At 38.6% G+C, this 21,353-nt stretch overlaps 1 protein-coding gene across 3 annotated transcripts in view; it reads right to left on the bottom strand.

Moving 5' to 3' along the window:
- Window positions 1–21,353, bottom strand: part of fbxo41 (F-box protein 41) — a 42,437-nt gene that overhangs the window by 10,737 nt on the left and 10,347 nt on the right. Inside the window, exons 2-8 of one of the 3 annotated variants that reach the window (XM_056734107.1) lie at window positions 19,706–19,740; window positions 18,768–19,615; window positions 11,105–11,312; window positions 7,262–7,335; window positions 4,098–4,459; window positions 711–946; window positions 480–595 (exon numbers count right to left, since the gene is read on the bottom strand). In XM_056734107.1, coding sequence (XP_056590085.1) covers window positions 480–595; window positions 711–946; window positions 4,098–4,459; window positions 7,262–7,335; window positions 11,105–11,312; window positions 18,768–19,486 — 1,715 coding nt within the window. In that variant the 5' untranslated portion in view covers window positions 19,487–19,615; window positions 19,706–19,740. Of the gene's footprint in view, window positions 1–479; window positions 596–710; window positions 947–4,097; window positions 4,460–7,261; window positions 7,336–11,104; window positions 11,313–18,767; window positions 19,741–21,353 lie in introns of all 3 variants that reach the window. The other 2 variants (XM_056734099.1, XM_056734091.1) reach the window with 2 other exon arrangements.

Genomic DNA, 21,353 nt, shown 5'->3' with positions numbered 1-21,353 from the left:
ATATTTGATGCCACTTCTTCTATTCTCTTATTGAAAGTGAATTGGGACATACTATATCATTTCGGAACAATAAAAACCACTTTAATCTTCACTTGAATTTTAAAGAAACACAAAAGTTAAAAAAAACATGTGCGCCTGCATATAGACAGAATTTATGTGAACTGTCTCTTTAAATCCGTCGACATACAAATCCAGTATGTCGTATGCAAACAAATATTCAAGAGGCTTTGGACTGTCACTCTCAATGAGGTGATTTAGCAGATCAATTAACAGGGACCACATTCTGTTCGCTTCTCAAGCTGGACATGCACTTCACAAGTGTCAGATTGTGCGAGCGAGCTTGTATCTGTTTGGTGTGAAAGAGCGATCAGGAACGCGTGCAATGAAACAGTGATGAGAGAAGGCGGAGGTGTGCGGAGCCGTGGGAAGCCAGCAGCCACGCGAGCAGCAGGGCCGGCATGGTGGAATGCTTTGCTTACCGTGTGCTCTTCATATATTCCTCCTTTGTTTCTTTTTTGCCCCTCTGTCTGGGTTTGAGGTTCTGGAGGATCAGGGAATGCGTCTGGGTGCACCACTGAGACAACGTACACAGGAACTAAAACATAGCGAGAGAATTAGAGAGCTTTTGACCTTATGAAAATATAATGCAAAATGGCTTAGTCATACACACAATTTTTGTTATATTTATCTCCATAAAGTGATGCTGTTACCTTTGAAGAGATGCGAGCGTTCTCCAGAAGCACCCGGGTCCACACCGCTGGATGGCGAGCCACAAACCTCCAATCCCGGCACACCTCGGCCGCCCGCAGAAGCGTCTTAGTGTCCAGGTAGGTGAAGATGCAGAACAGAGCGGCACGTATTTTCAGCACCTCGGGACTGATCACTTCGTTGACTTTAGTGGGACTTTTCTCGTGTCTGCAAGGCTTGTATCCTCCTTCAGAACGTCCTGGTGATAGAAAAAAAGAGGAAGACGGAGCATGAGAGGACATAAGGTAAAGGAGGAGATGTAATACTTTGAAAGAAGCAGATCACTTAAAGGGAAAGTTGAGACCAAAATAAAAATTCGGTCATTATTTATTCACACTCGTGCCAATCAAAACCTGTCTGTGTCAATTTCTTCTGTGATATTTTGAGAAATGTCTAAGGGGTTTTGTGTCCATACAATGGAAGTTAATGGGGGATAAGGTTGTTTGCTTACCAACGTTTCTCAATATATTATCTATTGTGTTCTGCATCCTGTAATACTTTACATGCCCATACGGTGGCATCAAAGCTACACTAACAAAGGACACTCACAAGGGTCCACGGGCTGTTCTAACTGGCTCCCACAGGTGCTGTACATCCTCCAAATCATGCAATTCGCAGGCCACATCACTATCTCACAGTTCAGACATGACAGACGAGTCTCCTGAGTCACACAAGCTATATTGAAGATCTAATGAGACTGAGCCTGTGAAAAAGGTGTTTGCATCATTTGCCTTAATTTACGCTTAAATCTGCCAAAAGCTTTCACGCAAACATCTCTTTGAAAAACAGATCTAATGGTGCAACACAACATGCCAGAAGCGCAAAACTAAAGGATGGTTGCTGGTCACGGGGCTTGCTTTATCTAGAATATTCTTGTCTCTTGAAATCATTTCTGAAATGGCATGTCTTCTTTGAAATAACAGAGATGGTGAAAGAAGGATAAAGATGCATCCTGAAAAGGTTAGTTTTACATGTTAATGCCAACATAACCCAAGCATTGTTAGCTAGAAGTGATCTGGGAAGCACAAATGAGCGAATGTAAACAAAAAGTATAGATAAGGGGCTAGCTGTTACATTTTCTACACAAATATTCACAAACCTAACAGTCTTGGCCTCAAATAGTATATCAGACTTTTCCGCCACTATCGTAGGAAAATGATAACACAAGCTTACAGGTATTGGGGCATGTTGTCAACATGGAACCTGCCATTTAACAGCCTACTGTAGCATTTTTGCCAAATCAGAAATTATATTGAAGCCAACTTATGAAACAGCAGAACTTTAAAACAACATACTGTATAACAACACCCTTGTCTTAAAAACACTGTTCTTAGCATTGACTGAGTAATATATTCTCGGCCATTGCCTTAAAGAAATAGTTCATATTCAAAATGAAAATTCTGTCATGTACGCAACCCTGTTGCCATATTAAAGCTGTGTGATTATCTTTCTTGTGCAAAACACAAAAGATCATTTAGAAAGATCTTTTTTGTGTTCAGGTTTGAAATGAGAAGAGGGCGTGTAAATAATGACAGAATTTTAATTTTGAAGGTAAACTGTTCCTTTAAAGGGGTCATATGACACGGCTAAAATGAATATTATTGTTTGTTTTAAATGTAATTTAATGTGTATACACGATTTAAAGTAAAAAAACAAAAGTATTTTCCCCATACCGTGCATGTTTGTATCTCCTCTTTGCCCCGCCTCTCTGAAACGCGCTGATTTTTACAAAGCTCGTTGCTCTGAAAAGCGAGATGTGCTATGATTGGCCAGTTAACCAGTGCATAGTGATTGGTCGAATACTGCAAGGATGTGAGGGAATTGTAATGTCTCTTACCATATTTGAAACATCGGGTTTCAAAGCAAGGCTAGGGTGTGTATAAATGATTTAAGGTTGATAAAAGCAGTATATTCTGAATACTGTGCATGTTTGTATCTCCGCTTTTCCCCGCCTCTCTGAAACGCGCTGATTTTTTACAAATCTCATCGCTCTGAAAAGCAAGGTGTGCTTTGATTGGCCAGCCAACCAGTGGTCGAATACTGCAAGAGTGTGAGGGAAATGTAACGTCTTTTACCGTATTCGAAACATCATGTTCACAAGCAATTGCACTTACAGGTGATAAAATGTCATCAGTACTTCCTTATATAAATTCGAAACCGAATCTGACACAGAAAATGAATATGATCAAGCCCATACATCAACTTTGCCAGCGCGACTGTAAAGGATTGGTAAAGTTTTATTAAAAAAATTATGTTAAATAGTTAAAAACTATAGCTAAATGTTTTACCTTTTATTCACAACGTTATAAAGACTATAAACAAACAACCATATACATCATACAGAGTTTGGGTGAGTTAGAAAGAAGCTCGCAGTACAGCAAGGAATAATAAATAACGTGAGTGTTTTGGCCCTTCTTGATCAAGCAGTGTTACGGCACGTCTCGTCTCAACTCAACAAGACAATAAACCCAAAATGAATACTAAATAAAAAGACATAATAAACACTTTATTGCCTCTAGTTGGAACATTATAACTGATTATTAGGACTATTATTATTTTTTTCACGTTGCACGCGTGTCTGTATTTGCAGATCACAAACACACGACAAACTCAACTCGCCTTAGTCCCTAACAAAGTCTTTTAAAATGAAAATATACTTACATGCTCCACAGAAAAACACGTATTCGCGCCATATGACCCCTTTAATATCTGCCTGCTGTTTGGTTTTATTTTGCACACAGTTACCCAACAGCTACAGTAAAAGAAGGTAATGCTTGAATTTTCATTTGTTCAATAGTTTTTTGAACTAGCCTAGATGTTTAAAACCAACACACAAAAATGTTTTTGTAGCATTTGTATCAGCTTCCTCTTGTGACAACAAGCCCCAGTCTCCTTCATACGTCAGACGCTTGCATATGGTTTATGATTATGCATGCAAGTATATCGTAGAATGTTGGTTACTCATGCTACACTCTTCCCACACTGACCTGGAGTCAGTAGGTGTAAAACTGTGATTATTACTCATGGCTTTCTGACACATGCTCTCACTGCACCCTGGCTCCGTACGGCATTTACACTCATGCTGACATAATTTCCTCAGGCTGGCATCCTGATCCTCTGACATCACGGTATCGTCATTGTTTACACAGTGAGCACAGTGGAACCTGGGGCCCTGTGCCTGACAAACTGGAGGACAAACGGTGAGCTAAACTTTGACCTCACACAGTTACATTTTACCACAAAACTGTTTTCAATTGTTTTTGTGCAAAGCCAGACTTTTAACTTTAAGTTGGTCCTCACTGCAGCTAACTAGATTTCTATCCTTATTTTGCCCCCACAGGAGAACGCACCTGAAGCCAGTCTGTATCCCCCACGGATCTGTCCGTGCTGCTGGCAATCCGCTCTCCTGTCCTGCTCCCAAAGATCGGCTTCGGACTCAGTGGTGCGGGAGCCCCCATCCGACACGTCGCCCTCTTCTCCCTCCGTGCTGTTCCGGTATGGCCGACGCTGCCAGTTCTGGATGGCCTGTTTGCGGAGACCCCAACTCCGGGAAGCACCCGCTTTCTCATAGCCTCCACCGCCTCCCTCTCCGAGCCGGCACTGGACGTGATAGTACTGAGCATCAGGGCAGTCCTCCAGAGCGTGCAGGTCTACGCTGTCGCTGTCATACCCACCTGAACCTTGAGACACAGACTTTCCTCGTCCTGATGCTCTGTTTGGGAAAAGCACAGACGAAAAAAGTCACAGTATTGCATGTAAAAATTCAGTGATTTGTGTGTGTGTGTGTGTGTGTGTGTGTGTGAATTTTCTCTATTCACACACAGAACTATTGTAAGATTTGTGAAATTAGGGTTTTGAGAAAAAACAGACATCCTTTGTACATTACACATACATTTCCTGAAATTTTGAAATATCAAGTTAAATTGTGGGAAGAGTTAATCACATCTTACTTTACAAAATATTATTTTTAAGCCTGTGAATGAGTAAAGATGGGTTATTTCCTTAAATGCATATATAAGCTTGACTCATAACCGTTTTCAAGCAAAAAGCTCCTCAGAGATTCTTTTCAGCACAGTTTTCTGCAGTTGGTGGGGTTGGGATTCACAGAGCCACACGTTATAAAGCAATCAACTTAAAAATAACTTCTCTAATCTCTGCATACAGTATCAAGCTGGGATAGAATTTATTTTAACGAGCAAATTACACGCTTCAATTAAGGATACAGGACTGTAATGATTTCTCATTAATACAGACATCACTAAACTCAATTCAATGGTGTAGTTAGGACATTCGCATGGCATTGTGGTTAAGGAACATTCTCTTTTAAGGCTTAAAGGAAGTACAAAATTTCCACTGGGGATTCCAGCCAGACATTTAGTCACTCTCTCCAGATGTTATCACTGAGCCTTAAAGAGACATGGTGCTACTGTAGTCACTAAAAAATGAAAGAAGAGCATAACATGGCAGTGAGTAACGGTTGACAGAATTTTCATTTTTTTGTGTAAAATGTCCCTAAAGTTAGGACACCTTTGAGACTAAACTTTTGTGATAGTGTTGTAGCACCAATAACTACAAAATAACAAAAAAACAATAAAATCAAGGTAGTGTTTCTGAAGCTCAATCTGTAAAGCCTAAAGTTAACAAATGTGGGTTTGAATCACAGAGAATTCACACCAAGTGCAAAAGATCTGCCAAACGCATAAATGTAAATAAATGCAAAAACAATGGGACAGTCAGAACCATCAAAAGAATGAAGACTAAAACTCTTGTTCTTATCTATTAGAGAAAGATCATGTTAAATTGAATATATTTAGTAAAGCTAAAATTAACATGTAGCTCACATTGACATCACTCAGACGGATCATTTAGTTAGGATTAGATTTTAATACCCCTTGTTTATTAAATGTCTTTATAAACAACAGATGGAGGATGGTGCTTATGTCATAATGAAGGAACGGTATTTCCATTCTCTGGACTCTGATTCACAAGGAAGACCTGTGACATGTGTGATGTCAGTTTTTCAGGATAACAGACTCTGGGCCAACCCACGCTCCGTTCCTACCCAATCAGAGCACCAAATGACTCGATATACACACCTGCCCATGCGCAGAAACACACACACACACACACACAACAGATGGATGGTGCCGTTTTATTAACAGATCAGAACACTGGAAACACATTAGCAATACAAAGGTCAGATTTTGTGCGTTATGGAATAACATTAATGGTCTAAAAATAAGTAGTGTAATCTGTTTTGATGCATGCGAATGGCATTCGTGTCTGGTTTAGAGATGCTCAAAGCTATCAAACTAAATTTGAGTTGTTAGCACTAATAAAATGACTCAAAATGTGAACATTATACATAATAATTAATTCCTTAAAAAAATTACCAGGTATTTTAATCATTTAGGTTGAGGATGTTAAGTCAAAATCCAGAGCAGACACCCCTACACACACACAACCGTGCAAAGATGTTTAAAGTAATGCACTCAAATCACTTCAGTAGCTTTCGGTACTGCCTGTTGGGTCATAAATTCATGGCCTCATGCTTTGAGATGCTTGAGTTTGCCTAGGACAGCAATGTGTTTATGTGTGTGTATCTTTGTGCAATGCAATAGGACTCTTTCAGCATATCTTCTGCATGGCTGAATGATTACAGACTGGTTTAACCCTGAGGGTGCATACCCTTTTTTTTCAAGACACATGCCGGATAAAATGGGCAAATATACTGCTCTAGCATATGTGAGATACCAGAAAAATTGTAATGTAGTTCGATCTATTATTTAAAAGTAGAACACATTTACTTTTTCTATGCATGGGAATCAGAAAGAACTTGGTGATATGACATTTCACTGATATTTGGTTCTCAAAAATATTTTAAGTGTGCCTGTTGTAGTTATTTCAACTGTAATATAATATGTCACTTTTACGTCATTGTTTCTCTTTTATCTTCACCCTGATTTTCAGTGATTATATTTTTGGCACATTCGGGGTATTGCAAAAACCAAACAAATGAATATAATCCAGATTACTAGTATGGTTCGCTTTTTCACAGACTTGCTCTGAACAGAGCTGGTCCTTCTTTTTCCCAAAATATAAAAATGAGCTATTATTGGCACAAAAATATACAAGCAGAATTGTGTTGTAAAATATTTTCACATCTACATCCCAATAGACCATTTTACAAGGGGTTCAAAAGCACTTCCGGTTTCAGTTTTAATTAATTTCTTATATATAGATTTATTATCTTACACCTACATTTAAATCTTAAAGATCTTCAAGGTATTTGTTTCACATTTTAAACCTGTAATAAATGTTCTGTTGGTTGTATTTCGTGTAATGTTAAGGAACTGAAACATGAAGCGTAGAAAGCTCTATAGAAGGTCTATAGAAAGCCATTATTCCTTTTGTTGTAACCAACTGTTGTCAGAGTTTTAAAACCAACAGTTTCTTCACTATACTAGAATAATACAAGAATAAAAAAAGACAACAGCCTAATGTTAAAACTTACGCAGTGCTTGGGGAAGAACGTCGATCGGACACTTGGTACATTCCTCGGGATGCCCCAGAGATGCTGGAATTTCTCTGTGAGAAAAATAAAGAAAGAGAGAGAGAGAGAGAGAGAGCCAGCGTAAGAGTCTGCATAAATATTCTAACCATAATGCTCACTAAACAAATCAGAGACATCGAAACAGCAGGTGACTGACCGAATCAAAGGTAAAAACTGAGAGCTGTCTAAAACATTCATGATGAAATTAATAGAGATACATGGGAGAACCTAGAACCTCAGTTTTGGCTTAGATAGATCTGATAGGATTTATCAAATATGCGATATGTAAATTAGTAAATAACTAACTGTATATTCTTTTAAATCTACAATGCATTAACAGTAAGCCACTGTGCTCTCTAGATATACCATTGCAAAGCCATACTGCTCCAAAACTAATGACCGTCATTTATCATACGTAAGGATAGGATTCGACAGTGAGAAGAAAATATGAATACTGTGCCTTTAAATAGCTGCTCTAGATGGCTAGGTCATAAGACAATGTGGGCCAAGCAAGGTACCAAAGTGCTGACAGTGCACACACACCTTCACATTGCACACTGGGCGTTGTGCCCACAAAAAATGGGACGGAAAAGTGGTGCATGGCAAATTCACATCGGCTGATCAGAATGCTTAAGAAATAGACTTAAAGGTCTAATATGGTGAAAATACGTGTTTTTCTGTGTCTTTGGCGTGTTATAAGTTGCCCATGCATGTATTAGACACGTAAAATTGAAAAAAATGTAAGTGTCGGATCAAAAGATGCATTCTATCTAAAAGCGTATGCTCAACCAGACCTGCCAGAGACGCCTCTTTGTAACCACACCTCCACAAATCGACATCAGTTCGTGGTATGATTTGACTAAGACCGACCAAATGTAAACGCAAGTATGGTGAGCAGACCTGTCAGTACAATTGCTTTGAAACCCGATGTTTCAAATATGGTATGAGACATTACAATTCCCTCACATCCTTTCAGTATTCAACCAATCACTGGTTAACTGGCCAATCATAGCACACCTTGCTTTTCAGAGCATTGAGCTTTGTAGAAAATCTGCGTGTTTCAGAGAGGCGGGGCAAAGAGGAGATACAAACATGCACGGTATGTGGGAAATACAGCGTTTTTTTTACTTTAAATCATGTATACACATTACATTACATCTAAAACAAACGATAATATTCATTTTAGCCGTGTCATATGACCAAATAAATACCTTTATATAACATATATTTGTATATCGTGTTAATGCAGTGCAGTCTAGTATGTTTTTTTCAAAATTATTTTGCAATTTCTAATATATGTTGAACTCCCGTTTAACAGTTTTCGTCTCTGGATAATTTGGTGGGGCGACGCCCCTGTGACCCCTATTGACCAGCCGCCACTGTCCAGCGCTTACATGCGCCTCTAATTTAGGCCAAAAGATTCAGAGCCTGCCCCCTCAAAACAATGCCCCGGTTCTGACGTCCCCGATAACAGGAGACAGAAAGGCTGTGGCTGGCACTTTGAAACACAAGCTGCGTGTAATAGACTATATGAGTAACTGATGAACGTAAATTGCTGTCACCATGGAAACCAAGGGGGTCCCCAATGATGTCAGAGGGAAAGTTGTCTGAATGTATCATCCGCAGTTAGAAGACTTCTACTTTGAAGACCGCAATACACACACACACACAATTGACATATCTTGAAACTTTAAAAAAAAAATGTTACTCACTTCTCAGCAACAGTGAAGTCAGTTTGGCTGTTTCTGACCATGCAACAAAAGTCCTAAATTGAATTGTCCTACATAATAAAAAGCCAAATAGGTCCTTGGCGATCCCTGTGCACTTTGTATGACCCAACTGTTTACACTCAGTTATAAGTCTGCTGAGTAACTGGTCATATTTTAACAGTCTCTTGTACTGAGTGTGATAGTGTAACTATTGGCACATAAAGGGGGTTCAGGTAAGCACAGACGGGCATTTAGTGACATTTCGTGAGTGCTGAATTCAGATTTATTTACCTCATAGACACTGCAGATAACACAACCATTAGAAAGCAATTTCAGGCAATTTCCACTATCTTTATGACAGTCACTGAATCAGGTGTTTGAAACCAGTCGCAAGACTTAAAGGGACAATTCACCCAAAAATTAAAATTCCGTCATCCTTAACTCCATTAATTTAACATCATCAAACATCATTAATTGTTCTACACCTGTATACATTTCTTCGTTAAGACGAACACAGAGAAAGATATTTAGAAGAATGCTTGTAGCAAACAGTTCTTGGGCACCATTGACCACCTAGTTGGACAAAAAACAATGGTAGTTGCTTAAGAATGCTGCTACATTCTTCAAAATATCTTATTTTGTTCTCAAAAGAAGAAAGACACTTATACAGATTTGGAAAACCTTGAACCGATCCTTCATTTTTGAACTGTTCCTTTAAAGAGTACATAACTAGGGATTTTTAAGGTCCTACTTTGTTTTAGGGAGTGTCCAACTACAAGTTTATGTACATAGAAGTTTCGTTACAATTGTCACGTCCGGACGGACAGAACCCAAACGCAGACAGTAGGGATGGGGTTAAACAATATTTATTAAGACACAAAACAATAAACCCACGATGGGGCAAAACAGAAACTAAATAATAAGTCCAAACACGAAGGGAAACAGGAACAAGGTAATCCAGGTGGTGGAGACACGAAGAAGCCAGTAACATCGACAATAGACAATATACATTAGACAATGAACCGACAAACAGTAAGGGAATGAGGGACATTAAATAAGGGGAAACTAATGAGGAGAGATGACAAAGAGATCGGGACGGGCAGGTGACAAGACTTAACAATGAGTGCAACTAGCGGGAAGAGGCAAGGACAGGTGAGGGAGATAAAACACTAATGTGACGCTAGACAGAGAGACAAGGGGGCGGAGCTACACGGAAGACACGCGACGAAATGTCATAACAAACCGCCACGTGTCCACACAAGACGAAACACACACACAAGACATGATATTGTCACGGCTCTGTCCCCAATGCCCGAATACTCATGACAGGAAGGACAGGACCGTCACAACAATAGGCAGTTATTCTTAATTTACTTCTTGACTGACTCTGAATGATTCGTTCCGCGACTCATCTGTCTTATCCCCTCCTTTCCGCTAGCCTAGTCTGATGTGATTGGTCAGATGGTCAAGACGGCTGTGATTGGTCTACCGCGAATGAGGCTCACGAGCTACAGTATTTGGGGGAGAAGAGTGAAGTGTTCACAGGGAGTCCTAGCAAAAAGTAGGGGGGAATATATGTAGCGGCGTACATCCGTGGCTGTTTGCGAGTTGGACTAGGTACGACTCGTTTGTGTGATTCAGAGTTGACTCCCTTTTTTCCAAGCCAATAACTTTGTTTTTCATACACCTTCGGATTTACAACTTGGCAGATTGCTTGCTTTCAAACACGGCAACATTATACAAATCATGAAATGTCATTTTCATGATCTCATGTTATGTACTCTTTAAGGCAATTTCTTTCTGTCATTTATTTTGTTTACAGGAAAGACCATATACTGTATGTCAGTTTTTGGAGTAGCAGCATTTCTGTACATTAAAAACTGAAAAACAAACTAGAATTGCAATGGACTTTTTGGAGCAGGACAGATTTTCCTTATTTTGAGAGGTGGTAGCAACAGAGCCTCATTCAATACTGAATAAAAAACACAACAAAATACATTGTGTTAGATCTGTGCTTTTCAGTTAAATATTATTTAACTCACATTTTGAAATTAAGTCAAGAAATTACATTGGTTTTTTCTCTTTGTGACTGTACCTGCCGTCCATTAGGTTTGGATCCCTGCAGGCTGCAGTGTCCCAGGCTGCCATTAGGAGTGGTGTTACAGCTGCTGATGATCTGAAGTTGTTTCTCAGCGCGGTCGGCCCGGTCCAACAGCTCCTCAATGAACTGCTGAAGACGCACTTTGGCACTGGCTTCACGCACAGCTGTTTCCTGCAGGAACTGGTCAATTTGGGACACCTCTCTGAGTGAAAAGAAAGTGAACATGTTAGGCAGAAATTCAATGATGTTAGGTAAGAAATAATGCACGAGTTAGTCAGAAAATTAAGCCTGTTTTTGACCAAAACGGTTGCTGTGGAATAATATCTATGCCAAAAAGCTAAAGTTGTCAAAGTTGGTTTCTTAACAATGTAAAGCATATTGTAGACCAATGGCAAGTGGTGTTTGTAAACAACCATTTGCCAGTGTTTCCTGTACATTTCCTAAAATATAAAGAAACACATGCTATTGTAAAACCTGTCACACCTCGTGAAATCGGAAAAGGGCATTTAAAGGTAATTGCACATAGCGTCCGAACTTTGCATTCTAAATTTTCGCACTTTAAAAAATAAATACGACCTCACGTTGTGTCAATCACATTTACACACTGCCTCCGATATTTTCGTCTGTCATAAAAAAAATCGGACTGGGTTCAAATTTCTGCGTTTTCCACATCTGTAGCAAGCCCTTTGAGAGGTGTTATGGCAATTGAGAGACACCATACAAACGCCGAATACGAAAAATCTTAAAATTGTATGTGCACTCATGCCCTTCCACCTCCAATTTGTCCCTTTTCCATATTTGTTTATCTCATCCAGCATTCTGCAAATCCCCGGGGCATCCGGACAGCCAATGAAAGCACAGCGAGTGTTATCTTTGTGTTGGAAATGTCTCTGTAAACATAAACACTGTGGATATCATTACCTCAGCTTTTCCTGGCTACTGCGTGTCTGTCCCCCTGAAAACTACATAGGCTGCAGTTTGAAAAAGAAACAGTGGCTGTACACAGGCTGGATATTTTAATTATTCACGAGAATTGAAAGCAGGGAAACGGTAGTGAGTTAATGTAAAATTAAATGTAATCTTAAATGACATTTATGTACTTGTGTAATCTCAAATGATAAATAACAGTGATACAGATCAGACGGTATTAAATTATCATGTCAGACTACAGTCTGTTCTGCAGCGCTTTTGTAATTCAAAGATATGGAGTCCATCGCATAAGTATTATTACTGGTACGTTTCTGTGGCATAATAATTAATTGCGTCCAACTTAATGCTTATATGAATGAAGAATAATCATTCTTTTTCACTTAAAGAGCTACAAAAAAGAAAACAAAGTATGCATGTAATAAATGAGAACTATAAAGAAAGAGAAATAAAGTCATACTTCGGCTCCTCAGCTTTAGTTTTAGTCTATGTAAACAAGCAAAAATACTTTTCTATTTACTTTTTTACTAATAACAGACAAAATATTGCAAATATTATAAATCTGACTAATTACAGGGCTATGTTGGGGCAGGGCAGTGTGTGTTTACTCTGTGTCACACATACAGTCCATGTACCTTCACTGTATCTACGTATCAATCTCACTGTAATTGAGCCTTTTCAGTAATTAAAGGCCCGGCACATAATTTCTTTGCTCATTTGTTTTAAGTCTGTATTTGGCTTTAATGTGGTTTGCTGCTCTAGGGAGAGCAACACTATAATTAACATGTGTTGTATTAAAAGACTCCATGGAAGCAGATTTAGTGTTTTTTGGTTCACATGTTTACAAAATTATCTTTCCAACAAAAAAACAACAACAACTGAGAACTGCCCCCTGATACTGCCCACAACAGACTTGCAATAAAAAGTAGCACATCTTCACAATTTAAAAGAAGTAGAAGTAGCACATAATGGATCAATATTTCTGGGCACGACTTCCTGTTTTAAAATGAAAAGTAAAGACAAACTTAAGAAAACTGCATTCATCACAAAATTTCATGGAGCTTTTAAGTCGTTGTTTGTGTTTGCAATCTACTTCAGGCAAAAACAGATGACTTCCTTGATATTAACATCCAGTTATCTTTGATTCTAAACTAAACTCTAAAATCTGTCCTATTCCTTATTTTCTGACGGATGGTTTGTAAGAGGCCAAATAAGGAAAGAAGAAGCCTGCTGAGCAAAATGAACAGAGCAGATGAGTAGTTGTGCTAGTTTTGCCACAAAATTTCTTTACTCTGATAGTGTAAACTGAGTTTTGTAAAAGAGTCTGTTCCAGGGGCAAACTATTTTCTTTATATTAATGTTTGTTGTACTCCAATAAAATTTTCTCTATAGACACTGAGCTTACTTAGAATCAAGTACATTCCTATAGCTGTGTTCATGTAACTCATGACCTCAAGACAACATTGTCTTTATTCTTTTTATTGGTTTTTAATGACAGATATACTAATATATTGAATGGGGACCAAAATAACGTTGATACTGTATATGTTTGTAATACAATTTATTGACAGGAGATAAACATGTCAAGGAGATTTTTGACAAGAAATATTAACACTTAGTTAAAATTTGATGAATAAAATATAAATAAATTCAAATAAATTAATGTAATAAAAATCATTTCATATCGGCCAAATCAACTAATTAAGTCCTAGGCAATATCCTTATCATGAAAACAGATCCAACAGATACTGTCTATGAAAACAGACCTACAAACGCAACTGAGTGAAACAGCATGACATATGTTAGTGCATCTCCTGCCGTGTGCCCTCATCTACACAGAAAGTTTTGGAGCTGACTGAAGCATCTTCACAGGGGAGCATAATTACAAATAAAACCACCTGATCAGAAAGCTGATATCTCAATCCCAGGGGTACACACAAAGCATTTGGCCTGCATGTTCGATTGCAAGACTACTGGTAAGGCTGAAACTATAAGACCAGTTTTTTTTTACATGTGACCCTGGATCACAAAACCAGTCTTAAGTAGCATGGGAGATTTTAGTAAAAGACAAAAATACATTGTATGGGTCAAATTGATAGATTTTTCTTTGATGCCAAAAATCATTCGAATATTGAGGAAAGATCATGTTATATGATATTATGATATTTTTTACATGTCCTACCTTATATATATAAAAACGTAATTTTTGGAAGTAGATGGCTTGAAACAGTGTCTCTGATTAACAACTTAAAAAGCAATTTTCTCAATATTTAGTATTTTTTGCTCCCTCAGATTTCAGAGTTTTAAACTGTTGTATCTTCGCCAGATACCCCCATACATCCGTAGAATGCTTAATTATACAGCTTTCAGATATGTAAAAGTCTCAATTTCAAAAAATGTACCCATAAGACATAATGAACACACATGCACAAACTCTATAGCCAAGAACAGCAATCGTAACATGAAACCCAGACCATCACAACTACTGCACTGTTCAGGGAGATTTTCTGAAAAAAGTGAGTAATAATGATAACCTCTATGCTTGGTTACTTTCACATGGCACTTATCTGACAGCAACAGATTACATCTGCATTAGATATGATGTTCCGTATTCACAGACTTCAGCTTAGCACTGCTTAGAGAAACCTTGATCTGTCACTGACTACAGAATAATTTCTGGACAGGTTGCCATGGAAACAACTACTCGATTGCTGTCAGATATGTCTTTACACAAAAAAGCTTTTTTATTGCTTTACAGCTCCAACGAACAGCACACGATGGGTTTTACAGTGATTTTATAAGCCATTTCATTCAGTTTGAAGGACAATATTCCATTCAACCTGGATGAGAGACGACTATTTTGGGATATTTTTGGCATGAGACAGAACTTGTGATGAGATGGTTGAATATAAATATGGGTTTTTCTGAATTCTGCATGCTACATAAAAACAATATTAAACAGTATGCAATATCTTGTATACCGCGCCTCCATGTGATCTGAAGCCTGCAGTATTTACAGATATTCATGATTTTCAAGCTAAAATAAAAAATCATTGTGGGTCTTGCATGCATAAGGAAGATTCACAAACTGAATTTAAATTGCATACGATACTTAAAATGATATGAGAGCTTAAAAAGGTATTTGCAAGAGAGTAAAGGGCGAAAACTATGTATATATACACCCACCTAAAGGATTATTAGGAGCACCTGTTCAATTTCTCATTAATGCACTTATGGTGGTGGTGTAATGGTGTGGGGGATGTTTTCTTGGCACACTTTAGGCCCTTTAGTGCCAATTGGGCATCGTTTAAATGCCAGAGCATACCTGAGCATTGTTTCTTACCATGTCCATACCTTTATGACCACCATGTACCCATCCTCTGATGGCTACTTCCAGCAGGATAATGCATCATGTCACAAAGCTTGAATCATTTCAAATTGGTTTCTTGAACATGACAATGAGTTCACTGTACTAAAATGGCCCCCACAGTCACCAGATCTCAACCCAATAGAGCATCTTTGGGATGTGATGGAACGGGAGCTTCGTGCATCCCACAAATCTCCATCAACTGCAAGATGCTATCCTATCAATATGGGCCAACATTTCTAAAGAATGCTTTCAGTACCTTGTTGAATCAATGCCACGTAGAATTAAGGCAGTTCTGAAGGCAAAAGGGGGTCAAACACAGTATTAGTATGGTGTTCCTAATAATCCTTTAGGTGAGTGAATATATGTTTTTTGAGTATTAGTTTAATTATATATTTTTGATATATATCGGAACCAAATACGGCTTAATTTTTACGACGGCGTTTTAGAGCCATGTTGAAAATAAAAAAATCCAAGATTTTGAGAATAAAGTCGAAATGTTACGAGAATAAAGTCGAAATTTTACGAGAATAAGGTCGAAATGTTACGAGAATAAAGTGGAAATGTTTCGAGAATAAAGTCGAAATGTAACTAGAATAAACTTGTCGTAATACGTATTTTGTTTACGTGAAAGTTGTAGTTTAAGAGTTTAAATTATGTTTAAGCATGTCTTCTGAACCAGTGAGTTTGTTCTTAGTTCATGTCTGATTTTTTCTTCTGAATAAATTCAGTTTCCTACATAATCGCTGCAGTGTCCTTTTACTAATTATAATTTACTAATTATTACCAAAAGACAAAGAATTTAGAATCTAAAATAGGATTTAACCAAATCCTCCACATACATTGTTTCTAGCAATTCTGTTATTTTTCTCAAAATATTACGAGTTTATTCTCGTATTACTACGAGTTTATTCTCGTAACATTTTTACTTTATTCTGGTAACTTTTCGACTTTAATCTCGCAACATTTTGACTTTAATCTCGTAATATTTCGACTTTATTCTCGTAACATTTCGACTTTAATCTCGTAACATTTCGACTTTATTCTCGTAACATTTCGACTTTATTCTCGTAACATTTCGACTTTATTCTCAAAATATATTTTTTTTTTTAACGTGGCACTAAAACGGCATCGTACATTTTAGACTACAGATACAAAGTTTCATAGGTCTTAGATAAGTGGAAATACAACCTATGCCTCTGAACATGTAACATTCATATTCAACATGGTGACAATTAGTTCAAGTGCACATAAAAATAGCAGCAGAAATATAACCAGCAGCTCACTAAAGGAAAAGATTTTGTAATCCTGTAAATAACACATAGTCACCAGAATATAAATGATAATTAGATACAAGAAACAAAATAAAGAAGATATGGGAGGGGTGTAAAGGGGCGTTTGGAGTATGGTAAAACACATACAGGCTAAATAAAGGTACTCTGATTGCAAAACACAATATTACAATCCACAAACCTCACATTTGCATAATAATGGAGGCAATAGACACCCACTCTATGAATATTCAAATATATAACAGCTGAATAGGACATTGTAACACAAATAAGCATCCAATGAGTATAAGAATAATAGTATATTGAAGTGTGAAAATTGCTTTAGAGAGAATCAGATGTGTAATGCATGTATTTTTGCTTCCTCTGGAAAACAGTAACTACATGACATCTGGCCATCTTTGCTTACAATAATCATGCAGCTTAGTTATGATAAACAGCAAACAGTACACAAATCTATGTTGAATTTAGAAGAATTTGAATAAAGTCAACTCAAAAGTTAATATGTGATATTGCATGTAAAATTACATTCAATTCACCAAGAAGGTAAAAAGCAAATGATCTAAAACCCTTCCCACAATGCAGAAGCAGATCAGATCAGAGATCGGTATGAGGTTCGAAAATCATCAAAGTGACAGTGATGGGGAAAAAGACGATAAAACCGAGACATTGAAAGAAGAAAGAAACTAGGCCTCTTTCTCTCTACCTGCCAGCAGTGCGTGACAGGATTCTCAAGAGCGCTTTAATCCACAAGCAGCTGCAAATCAATCACAGGTCTATATTTCAGATGAAGCCCTGCTGAGTATATCCCACTCCATATGACCCTCTAAACTCAGACCACTCCGCTGGCTGAATTGCCCCTCTTTCTTCCACTTCTTTGTTCAGTATATTGATCAGTAATTTTATATTTTATCTGAACGGGAGATTGATAGTGAACACTTAGAGCACGGATTTAACCTGTTAACAATAGCAGGATGTCATTTAGTGGTGCAGTTTTACTTCTTTCATATTCATCACTAGTTTATCCTGACAACCATTATCATTTAAAAGCTTTTATTGTCAAGATTTGGTACCATTTTATTGCATCTCAGATTATCATAGCATTTCAAGTGAAAGTGACCTATTTGTCAGATATGGTGACCCATCCCCAAAATGTGACCTATGCATTTTACCCATCCGTAGAGTAGTGAACACAAGCACTTGTATACCCGGAGTAGTGGGCAGCTATCACTGCAGCGCCCGCGGAGCAAGTGGGGTTAAGGTGCCTTGCTCAAGGGCACATCAGTCGTTACCCGCCAGCCCTGAGAATCAAGACCACAAAGGTCCAGTGCATCAAATTCAGCAGCACCTAGTGATGAGGATTTCTCCCTGTTCTTCTCAGTTAGGAATTAATAGATAACTATACAAACAGGAATTTGCTTTAAGCATATAGTGTATGATGCATTTTTTACTGTCTCTTTTTGTCTACCTCTTGCTCATCAACGGAACAGAGGGATCTAGTGAAACACTCAGCCACCTGGAGGAAATAGGCCATTAGGTGGAGTTAAAATTGTATCTGATTAGACAGAATCATTAAAAACTTGCACCATTGCAGCCCACAAGAGCTCAAATCTTATATTATTAAACAGCCCACCTGTGCACAAGAGTTAATCTTGCACTCAAAGCAACGAGAACGAGAGCACAAAATTTGGATTTCACAGACTTTGACCATATATAGGCACAGTTAGAAAACCAGTCCGGTGCTCAGAAATGTTCTGGACGTGTTATGCAAGATTAAGACATTTTGGTCTACCACAGCTATGACAGCCTTTATTAACATAATGGGTTTTTCCATCTCTTGTGCATACAACCTTTGGGAAAATACATAATTGTCATTTTAATGTCAAAGTTGACGTTGACGTTTTAACAGCAAGAGCTGTGTGTAGTTCAAAATGGTACATAATACTTGTGTGACTGTGTGTCAGCACATTTCCACTTATTCTTTCAATTTCTGCAAGTTGCAGCATAACTGTGAGTATTTGTTTTTAGGCAATCGGATTCCTGGCTTTCCAATGTTAAAATGTTAACAACTTACTGTTGTTTATGTGACAGCTCCTGTTCCTTGTTAACCAGATCCTGCTTCAGACTGGCTAGCATCTCCACGGACACGTCCACCTGCCGCGAAAGCTCGGTGGCCTTGTCTTCTAGGTCTTGTTTCTCATGACTGAGCCTCTCGCTCTCTATCTTGGCCTTCTCCAGCTCCGTGCTTTTCCTCTCCAGCTCCGCCTGCAGACGGCCGACACGCGTGGCAATCTTTTGCTCCACCTCCTCCGACAGCTTCTCCAACCTCTCATCTAGCTCGAGCCTCTCAAACGCCCGGGCTTTCAACCGAGCCAGGCCCTCCTCGTAAGCTGCCTCCACTGCGCTGGCGGCCACGTTAGCAGCCACCGCGACAGCGTTGTTCCCTGTGGAGGTCAAGGCATCACCAGAGCTCATGGCTGTCTTCACCAGAATCTCGCCCAGGGGAAACTCCACATTGGGCAGGTAGCAAGCAGTAGAGGAAGGGGCGAGGCCGAGCTCCTCGCCCGAGCAGGGAAGCTCACGGTACGGAAAACGAGATTCGGCGGTGAGGGCTCCGTCGGCCACTAAGGGGAGCAGTGCAGCGGCATCGCACACGCTGTTGGACTTGGATAGCACGTACAGGGTCTCGTAGGTGTGGTTGTACTCCAAATGGGCGCGCAGGGAGGACAGACTTCGAAAGCGCTTGTGTTCCCCACAGCGAGGACAACGGTACGGCAGGTCCAAAGAGGCCATTCCACGCTCCTGCGGCTGCCAGGATGGAGCAATCTGCTCACGCCACCAAGCACTGCCAAGAGCAGGCAAGCACAGTGGCCAGGCACCCCAGAGGACAACTCATCTTCGAAACACTGGGTTTGCGAGCGGCTGAGGAAGGAAGAGGAGATCGTCAAACATTCTCCTTGAATTAGTTCTTCAATTATGTCTTGACCACCGATAGGTCTCCTACCGCTGCACCTAATTTGTCTTCCTTGGGTTCCCAACCTTTTGTCCTAGAAAAAGAAAGAAATGAAACAAAACAACACAATTTAATTAACAAATAGAAATAACTTTGCTGTATATTTAGCCATCAAAGCAAAATTTAAACAAACTCAATGAGCTGAGGGTGCACATACAAGCTTTGCTTGCAGCCTGACAAATATTAAAGGCTAATATAAACTCACCGGAGATACGCAGTTATATTTGTGTATTACAATGTGCTGTACAGATAAGTGAAAGATAAACACCTCTTCCACAAAGCTGCACATATGAAAAACAATTTATTTTATTGACGTCTTTGGATAAGTTCCCACAAAAAGATAAGATATAACTCAAGTCAAACATACTTTTCTGAAGCACAATAATGATTTGACCTAAAAACCAAGAGACTGCTATATACACAGACGAACTGAACAGCGTCCAAGACTTTTTCAAAGTATGGTGAGCATCTGGATGAGCAACCTCTCTTGCTGTCAACATATAGTAAATTGCAAAATCACCCATGATTTCTGAAGTTAAAACCTATAAAGTCCATCTAAATGATCATTCAAATAGTAAAAATGAAGTATAGAAGAATGTCTAGATAATTTACAGTACTAGAGAGGTAAAACAGGAATAGGTCAACTAACATCTCCGATCTCATCCTCAAGGGTGCCTAGCACTCATGTGATCTAGTGGAAGATAAAATGTTTCATGCTTGCTTCTATCAAGCTATACTGCATCTGTCAATATGCCACAATAAAAGGAGAATACTTCCTGTCATTTTGGGCAACAGATCAGTTTAACGGGGGTTAAATAACACAGCGAAGAAGGAACCAATTATTTACATAAATGATACAGGTTCACATTTCACAATAATTCACATAATACTCAGACTTAATAAACGCAAGTATAAAGCGGCAATTAATCCCCATTAATGTTCCACCTGTATACCCCTCCAATTGCCCATCTTTTCATTCCCACAGCAATGCGGATTCTGCAGATAAGAACCTACATTCAGCTGAAATGATGAGAACCTGAACTGCACACATGTTCCAGGAATGGATTTCAGCCTGGGTCCCAGTCAACGAGCCAGTCAGGCTTAATCCATTCATCTGGGGATTACGTGAGCGCAATTCCCAAAATTAATCTAAGAGCTTGATGCGAATCATCTGTCATAGTAGGAAATGTGCAGTTCAATTAACCCTTAAAATAGTTTGAGTAACCATGACAGCCTATTTACTGTAGTACAGAGAAAGTGAAAAAATTGTTGTGACAATGCATATTTGTATATATTAATGTGATATAAGAAGAACAAAACATTTTCATGAATTAACTTTTGTTCAAAGTTAATAACAAAAGCTTGATTTATGTTTCTTGTATATTGTGACTAAATTTGATTTTATTTATTGCATTTTGCCTTTATTTTTACAGGACAGTGAAGAAGTAGCAGACTAGAAAGTAGGAAGAAAAGAAGGGGTGTGGGATCGGGACATGACCCAGTTCGAACTCGAACCCACATCCCCATGAGAACATGTGAACATAAATCTGAAGTGTATAATTTATGCGTCAATACCATCATCAAATGAAATTGCAAAAAGAAATGGTACAATGGTACAGGTCAAGATTGATGGGTTGAGAATTATCA

The sequence above is a fragment of the Triplophysa dalaica genome, chromosome 2 (assembly GCF_015846415.1).
Source record: "Triplophysa dalaica isolate WHDGS20190420 chromosome 2, ASM1584641v1, whole genome shotgun sequence".
Lineage (NCBI taxonomy): Eukaryota > Metazoa > Chordata > Actinopteri > Cypriniformes > Nemacheilidae > Triplophysa > Triplophysa dalaica.
This window is presented reverse-complemented; position numbering and strand designations above follow the sequence as displayed.